The sequence below is a fragment of the Durio zibethinus genome, chromosome 25 (genome assembly GCF_047325235.1).
Source record: "Durio zibethinus cultivar Kanyao isolate XHJ-2024 chromosome 25, ASM4732523v1, whole genome shotgun sequence".
NCBI lineage: Eukaryota > Viridiplantae > Streptophyta > Magnoliopsida > Malvales > Malvaceae > Durio > Durio zibethinus.
Genome location: NC_143186.1, coordinates 18,013,607 through 18,022,173, shown reverse-complemented (window position 1 = coordinate 18,022,173; position 8,567 = coordinate 18,013,607). Strand labels below are relative to the sequence as shown.

At 31.1% G+C, this 8,567-nt stretch overlaps 2 protein-coding genes across 3 annotated transcripts; both read left to right on the top strand.

Moving 5' to 3' along the window:
* The first annotated feature begins 891 nt into the window (after positions 1-891).
* Positions 892-4,476, top strand: LOC111275736 (scarecrow-like protein 21). Of its 2 annotated transcripts, none has more exons than XM_022861244.2 (2): positions 892-1,019; positions 2,277-4,476. In XM_022861244.2, exon 2 carries the CDS (start codon positions 2,428-2,430, stop codon positions 4,195-4,197), a length of 1,770 nt encoding a protein of 589 aa, XP_022716979.2. In that variant the 5' UTR covers positions 892-1,019; positions 2,277-2,427; the 3' UTR covers positions 4,198-4,476. The 2 variants fall into 2 exon arrangements, with proteins under 2 accessions (XP_022716979.2, XP_089610863.1); XM_089754737.1 differs by lacking the exon at positions 892-1,019 and adding an exon at positions 1,058-1,225.
* A 143-nt stretch (positions 4,477-4,619) lies between these two features.
* Positions 4,620-7,819, top strand: LOC149511721 ((-)-germacrene D synthase-like). The gene is made up of 2 exons (XM_089754740.1): positions 4,620-6,752; positions 7,118-7,819. The coding sequence occupies exons 1-2, from the start codon at positions 6,609-6,611 to the stop codon at positions 7,478-7,480; spliced, it is 507 nt and encodes a 168-aa protein (XP_089610866.1). The 5' UTR covers positions 4,620-6,608; the 3' UTR covers positions 7,481-7,819.
* Positions 7,820-8,567: the final 748 nt, after the last annotated feature.

The following is an 8,567-nucleotide window of genomic DNA, read 5'->3' as shown; positions in this document are numbered from 1 at the left end:
TCTGATTCCTCCCACCAAGCGTCCCATGTATGTTACGTGTTCGTCAGCAGTCAAACACGCTTCACTTTCGTCAAGTTCACGCTCCTTTTCCTTTCGTGCAAGTTTACTTACTATTTATTTAAATTAATTATAAATAATTTCTTTTGGGTGAAAATTGATATATATATTTAAAAATAATACTTTTTACTAGTTAAAAAAGTAAAATTTTTTTTATTTAAAGTTATCAGTAATCGAACCCAATCACTAGAACTAAAAAACCATACTTCGATTTTAGTGTTTTTCATATTAAAATTTTAATAGGAACTAATTTTTTAAAATAATAATTAAATAAAATTTTTTTCAACTAACACTCTTTAAAATTATTATATTGGATAAGTTACAATGTTTAATGCATTGAAATTTATAAAATTAATTATTATTATATTAATATAAAATATTATTATAAATAATAATTTAATTAATTTTAACAAATGACTTAAGACATTAAATAATAATTTAATTAAATAATTTTTAATTGGTGTTTATATTTTTTAAAAAATAAAGGAAATAAAAGAAAAAAAATTTGCAAATGAGGAAGAGAGCGCAAGTGATGACGGAGTTTGTTTCACACAGCTAGAGAGGAGCGTGGGGACAGCGTTTGTCATCTGTCACGCACTTCACGAAAAAACAAAATAAAAAAAAAGGAAATATCGTAGAATGTTGTCGAACGTGGGTGCAAGGTCGGCGGCCGTTAGTTTTCTATTAACGTCGTTAATTCTAGCAGTGCAAACACGACTTCGCCAACGTTTTAAAAAACAGTTTCCGTTTAAATTTCCGTAAAAAAAAATTCCGTTACGATCCTGCCCCTTTCCCTCCTATAAATGTAAGGCTATCTTCCCTTCTTTGTTTTTCAATTTCGAACTTTGAAAAATATAAAAGAAAGTCCAAGTCTTAAAGTGAAAGAAGAAGTTTCTATTTTTTTTTCTTTAATTTGGAGCTTTGGGTTTTGATTTTTATTCCTGAGAAACAAGAATTTCCAGGTAAACTTCCAAAATTTACTGTGTAATTGACTTTTTTCTTGGTGTTTCTTTTGAGTTCTTTGGTTGTTAAATGTTAATTGGCTTTTATTTGAATTGGATTTTTATATTTTGTTTCAGGGTTTTCATTTTGGTTGGTAATAGTTTTCTGGGAAATGGAAAAAAGTACTGAGTTTTCTGTGCTTTATATATTGATTGAAGAAAGATTGGTACTTTAAGTGCTCAGATTTTAGTTTGTTAGCAAAAGTTGTTTTATTTTTGTTTTTAATTAATCAGAAGGTGTTTGTTTTGTGGGAAACTTGGTTAGTTTTCACTTGGAAAGATTATAAAAAATTTTCTCTTTCTGGGTTTGGGCTGTTTCATTTTTGAGGCTGGTTCTGGTTTTTCATAAAATAACAGGCAGTCATCAGGAGCAAAAATTGTTTTCTTTGATCCTGGAATGTTTAAGTGGGTTGAATATTTTGTTCTCTTCAATTAGGAAATATTGAATGGTATTGTTGAGCCAAGCGTTCAATTTGTTAAGCTTTGCATCGATTGTAATTGTTACATATTGCAGCTTTCTCAAGCAGGTAGCAGATGTTGATTAACTTTTGGAAATCTCAGGATTCTAAGAGTGAAAATTTGATTTAGTTCACAAAAAGAGAAAAGTTATCATGAGCATTAAGTCAAAATACACTGGATCAAAATTTTCAGTTATAGATTTGGATTTAGGTTGCTTTTGTTTAGGAAACTTATGTCTGCGGCTCATGCAAAACTTCTATAGAATTATGATTTGAGGATATGGTTTTGCCTTTGCATTTTTTCTTTCTCGGGTTTGTTAATGAGTGATCATTGAAACCAAAAATTAATTGTGTGGTGCAGGATATAGGAATTATACAATTAATATGTCTTTGTCATGCATTTTATATAATTGGACAAATTTTCAACATCGTTGATCAAGCTGCTTTTGGATTGCTGACCAAGAAATCATAAACTAATTCTATTGTAGGACTTCTGAGGGATTTTTTAACTTGTTAATTATTTAACTTTTTAGAATATGCATATAACTATAAACCTTCTATATTACTGTTTACCATTTGCAGTAGATTGTCTGCCAACAAATTATAGACTGATTCTTAATGTTTATCAAAGCTAGACTATACGCATAGCTTTAGCTCTTCAATTTGGATTTCTCTCTCTCTCTCTTTCTTACCAGCTTTGTTTGTCAACTACAATATGTGAACATATATAACTTAACTTTTCTTTGCATTGTTTTTGCAGGTCAATTTTGTTTTCCTGAAGGTATAATTTCTATAGTGTTGAAGTTTCTTGTAGTCCTTGTGACAAAGGGGTTGACAATCCCGTTCTAAGCTGCTGATAAATTTTCTGTGATCTCTTCATCACGTTGGAAAGCTGATGCCAAACTCATAGCATGGACTCACACCCGCTTTTCGGATTGTACGGTGTGACTGGTGCGGGCCTATCCTACTCAACCTCTTGTTCAACTGTTCCTTCATTTCCTAACAAGTTGTTTAGTTCTTTGAAATCTGACATAGGAAACTCACCGAACTCACCCTTTTCAACCCAATTTGATTGTGATACCAACACCACACTGAGTGACAGCCAGGAGCAGCATAGCTCCACTGAGAATCTCTCAGGACTCAGCCCTTCTTGTAACTCTTCACTTGAATCTAACATTTATTTCCATCGATTGAGTCCCTCTCTGGACTGCAGGCGTGAAAGCTTACCACTCTGTTCTGGTGGAACTTCTTATATACAAGATGCAAATTCTAGCCACAAAGTAATATACACTTTGCAGGAATTAGAGACCACACTCATGGCACCTGATGAGGATGAAGAAGTAACCACCTCAAGTGTTTCCTGTGGAGAAAGTAGTAGACCACAGACAACTGACCAGCGATCTAGGGCATGGAGTCAGGAGTGCCAAGCATCTCTGGTGCTTCAGCCTCAGACATCCTTTGTCTCTAGGCATAGGCAGTCAACTGAAGTTGCTTATATTGAGAAACGTCATAAAACAATAGAGGATTTGTCTTTGCAGGGTATTCCACGAGGCAATCTGAAGCAGTTGTTGATTGCGTGTGCTAAAGCTCTCTCTGAGAACAATATGGATGAATTTGATAAGTTGATTCTGAAGACGAGGGATTCTGTGTCTATCTGTGGAGAACCAATCCAGCGTCTTGGTGCTTACATGGTGGAAGGGTTGGTAGCAAGGAAGGAGGCATCAGGGTCTAACATATATCGTGCCCTTCGTTGCATAGAGCCTGAAGGCAAGGACTTGCTTTCCTACATGCATATCCTGTATGAAATCTGCCCGTACTTGAAGTTTGGCTACATGGCAGCAAATGGGGCCATTGCTGAAGCATGCAGAAATGAAGATCGCATCCACATTATTGATTTCCAGATTGCTCAGGGAACACAATGGCTGACCCTCTTGCAAGCGCTTGCAGCCAGACCGGGTGGAGCTCCTTACGTACGGATTACTGGAATTGATGATCCTGTTTCTAAATATGCTCGTGGTGGTGGATTGGAAGGTGTTGAAAGACGTTTGGCAGCACTATCTGAGAAGTTCAATATTCCAGTTGAGTTTCATGGAGTGCCCGTATTTGCACCAGATATCACAAGGGACATGCTTGATGTCAGGCCTGGGGAGGCTCTGGCTGTCAACTTCCCGCTGCAGCTCCATCACACCCCTGACGAGAGTGTTGATGTGAACAATCCTAGGGATGGGCTTCTGCGAATGGTTAAGTCACTTTCTCCCAAGGTTGCCACATTGGTAGAGCAAGAATCAAACACAAACACGGCCCCTTTCCTCCCCAGGTTCATAGAGACTCTGGAGTACTACTTGGCAATGTTTGAGTCCATAGACGAGACAATGCCAAGGGATAGAAAGGAACGAATTAATGTGGAGCAACACTGCCTGGCCCGGGATATTGTGAATGTCATTGCTTGTGAGGGAAAGGAGAGGGTGGAGCGCCATGAGCTCTTTGGTAAGTGGAAGTCCAGGCTAACAATGGCAGGATTCCGACAATACCCTTTAAGCTCTTATGTCAATTCTGTGATACGAAGCCTGCTGAGGTGTTACTCTAAACATTATACACTGGTGGAGAAGGACGGTGCTATGTTGTTGGGCTGGAAGGACAGGAACCTTATATCGGCTTCTGCTTGGCACTGTGACAACTGAGATACATACAAAGGTAGTATAGTAATAATCAGTTAATTTTTTTATAGGTTACAGACTGATGGATGATGACACTATATGTTGAATGATGTTGAATAACAGCCTCAGCTTTTGCTCATAGTTCCTTTCGTTCGTTTTTACTTCATTGCATTTGATGTACCTTTTGATGCAGGATGTATAAGAACATTGAGGGATATATTCTATTCTGTTTTATGATTCAATGTACGTAGCAGGGCGACACATATCCCATCTATAATACAGGATAGAGAGAATCTTATTCAATTTTTTTTTTCTTGTAATTGCATCTCTTCTTTTTATAGTTTCATGTTAATGTTGTATGTTAAGTAACATTGGGCATTGGACGTTGGCATATTGAAGAACAAAGAAACAAGCTGTCAGCACATTTCAGCATTGGCCATTGGACTTTAGGGTTTTATCAACCATATTCATTGCCAACTGGGCTGACCATGCACCCAAGGCTGTGTCTTTCACTAACCCAACCCATTTTGCAACGAAAACTTGTCTTTTGCCGCCAACCTATCATTTCTTTATTTTGTTTTTGTTGCAATTGCACTCCTCATTTTTTATAATTTCATGTTAATGTCTTATGTTAAAATTAGTCATTGGTATAATAAAAAATAAAAAGGAAGCTATTAAAACTTAGAGTTTAGTCCAAGGCTACAAAACATGTCTTTTGCCCGAACCTATCAATTCGTTCTTTTCTTGTTTTGATCACATATCAATTGCTTCCAACATTAAACTAATTATGTGCCAATGAAGTTCGTTTTCAATGACAAATAAGAGGCATTAAGGCTAATAAGAACTTAATTTAATGGTAAGAAAGAGGTGCTAAAACCTTTAGATTTTATATTTAAGTTTTATTATATGTAAATTTGATTTAATTTTATGTTGAATTTATGTTATTATATTCTAATTGGTTAATTTAATTATTTATTAACATAATATTTGATTATGATTATAATTTATACTTATAATTTTGTCAAAATAAAAGGCATTTGAATCTTTAAATGTTAAGCTCAAATCACTATGTAATTTTCGTTTAACTTTATGCTGATATATTCAATATTCAATTTGTTTATTGATTTCTTTTCAAATGTAATAGTAATATCATATATATTGAGTAATACTTCATTTGATTGTAATTTTAACATGTTTATGTAATTTCATAAAAATAAAATAAAAACATTAAACAAAAATTTTCCATTGCCAACACAGCATGGATGGTTGTGAATTCAATTAGAAAGGCTATAGCACTTGAATTTATATATTCATTTTAATCATAAAAATTTTAAAATAAATATAAAATCAATTAAAATATTTTTAGGATGAGTATTATGAGATTTTAATAAGTTTCTCGTACGTAATTGCTTACCCAAATTAATTTTACTTTGTATGTAAAAATTTATTTTTTTAAAGAGTCTAATCAATCAGGATTAAAATTTATTTTAAGAAGATAAATTTAATTAAATATCAAATACACCTAATTAAGAAATATGGATGATGACTCATCGTGTCAAATCATGGCCAGCCAAAACTTACTCTTTTGTGGATGAGAGAAAACAGAAGCCTTTATCTCGGTGCCTCTTTATTTTCCTATAAACCCAAACAGAGACCAGAATAAGAACAATATAAAAAATCAATAAAAAAAAATTATAGCGATTCTTTATTTAAATGATTAAAATTTAATTTTTTATAAATTTAAATAAAAAATTTTAAAAATGCCTAAACGTGAACTAATGTAATAAAAACAGTAATTAAATTAATTTGTTTTAGAAAAACTAAATTCTCATTAATAAATCTTTTAGAAAAACACTAATTTCTTTCCAATGCAAATTAATGAGCTAAAAGTACTTTATAATAAAAAATAAAAAGAAATAAATAAATAAATAATATGAATATTTAAATTGAACATCAACATTATCAAAGTTTTAATAATTGAATATGTGTAAACACTAAAATACAAATTTCATGCCAAAAAAACTCAGCTCCAATTACCCACCAAATTAAAATACTTGGGATGGACTTCACCACTCATAGCCTTTTCCAAAACCAGAAAAAAAATCAAATTAATTTACGAAGCCACGCATTAAGAATTAATGTTAACGATTGAACTCCAAAAAAAAAAAAAAAAAAAACAAACCTCAGCCATATATTGCCTTCAAAACCATTTTTATAAGGGATTTTGTTTGTAAATTAAATTATTTATTTTTATTCAAAAATACTAAAATTTAATAGATGAATTTTCGTAATACTCGGCTTCCGATGCCACCTTAGCTCTCTATAAATACCAATGCAAGAAATCCTCTTGAAGCACCAAAGTGCAGTAAACCAGCACCTTCATATCTATTGTACTCAAAATTTTATTTCGGTATCCTTTAAAACAGTTTCCAAAAATGTCTATTAATGAAGTTTCAGCATCAACTCTTTCTGCTCCAATCCAAAATGCTGAACTCCCTGAAATCAATCGTCGGTCGGCAGGTTTTGATCCCAGCATCTGGGGTGACCATTTTCTCTCATATGCCTCAAACATTAATAAGGTAATTGTAATAATTAGTTTAATATTTGGATTCTGCTTAATTACATATAAATAGACTTTGATAATTCATATATTAGTACATGCAAAACACCGATAATTTACATATTTGTGTTTTATATAAAAATTATGTCAAAATTCGTATTGATATGAAAAATATGAAATAATTTTTTTTTGTTTTTGTTAAATTATATACTATTTTTCTCAAAATTTTAAACCGTCATCTTTGTATCTCTTTTTTTTTTTTTTTATGTTATTGTATTGTATTTTAAATTGAAAGGTCTACATACATTTCAAAAAAGTACTTCATAAGTTCCAACATGTTTCTCAAGGGGGGGGGGGTATTAATTTGATTATTTTCTTATCTAGGAGGAAGATCATGATAAGGAGGAAGAGCATCAGAAGCTGAAGAATGAATTACAGAAGATGCTAATGGCTGATGAGGTTGATAAACCTTTGGAAAAGCTTAAGTTGATTGATGCAATCCAACGCCTAGGAGTTTCTTATCATTTTGAAAAAGAGATTGAACAAGTCCTGCACTTGATCTACAATGATTGTGATATTGGAGCCAATGATGGGAACCTTTATACCATTTCTCTCAAATTTCGGCTGCTTCGACAAAATGGCTATAAAATGTCATGTGGTATTAAACTGATCTTAACTCTTAATTTAAATGGCTATAAAATGGCTATAAAATGTATTGTTACTTCTGCAAAGGTGTTTAAATCCTAACAAGATGGACATATATCAACGAAGAATTCTTGAAACCAACGGAATATTTGAGGTGATGATTTGAAATTCCATGCTTCCTAGGATTTTTTTTTAAAAAAATTATGACATGTAGTTATACGTAGCTGAATTGTAATCAAAGTGCTTTTTTTTTTGAAAAATTTTCTCATACATGGATAATAAATTTTTAAATTTTACAAACGAATTAAAAATAACATGCATGTATTTCAGTAAAGCATATTAATAACAATTTATATATTAATAATTAATTATAAAATGGACATACAAAGACCACCTTGTGGAATTTTAAGCTTCTACTACTAATTCTTTTTTCCCAAATTTTTAGTAGCCTAAAAGAAATTTATTTGATTATTTTTTGTAATAATTGTTAATTGTTTATATTAATGTTAATGTTTACATTAATTGTTTATATTAATGTTTATGTTTAAAAAAATAATTTAAAAAAAAATTTTAATAAAAAATCTAAACTAATAAATTGATAAAGTTCAATGTGAATATCAACAATATATGTAAAAAAAATTTATTAAAAATATTGTTTATAATTCAAATTTGATCGATACTAATTCAAAGATAAAAATTTTATCAATATTTTTACTAAAAATATCTATTTAATAAATATATCAAAATTTATTAAAAATTTATTAAAAATTTATACACACTTGATCTATGTGATTAGATATTTCAATCTATTAGTTTTGATTTTCGATTTTAGTTTTTATTTACTCAATTTTAATTAGGAATATCATAAATTTCACTAATGGAACTTATGTAAGTTTTTCTCAAGTAAAAATACCTCCTTTTTGTGTACGAGATATATTTGTAACAAAAAAAAAAAGAAAAACAACTCAATTAAGCTTACAGAATATATTTAATAAACTTTCGTAAATAAAAAATGACATTAGATAAAATGTCCAATTTCTTTCTCGCTAAAAATATGTAAACTCTTGAGTTTGGACAAGATTGATCCTTCTTGTATAAGAGATCAATCCTCTTTATATAAAAAATGAGAAAATGAATATTTAGGTATTTTGAAAATGAATTTTCAAGAGAATATAAAGTTTTTTGGAAA

Coding starts and splice junctions, on each gene's coding strand:
- LOC111275736 (XM_022861244.2), top strand. CDS start 2,428: ATGGACTCACACCCGCTTTTCGGATTGTACGGTGTGACTGGTGCGGGC.
- LOC149511721 (XM_089754740.1), top strand. CDS start 6,609: ATGTCTATTAATGAAGTTTCAGCATCAACTCTTTCTGCTCCAATCCAA. Junction 6,753..7,117: donor ATGCCTCAAACATTAATAAG/GTAATTGTAATA, acceptor TTTCTTATCTAG/GAGGAAGATCATGATAAGGA.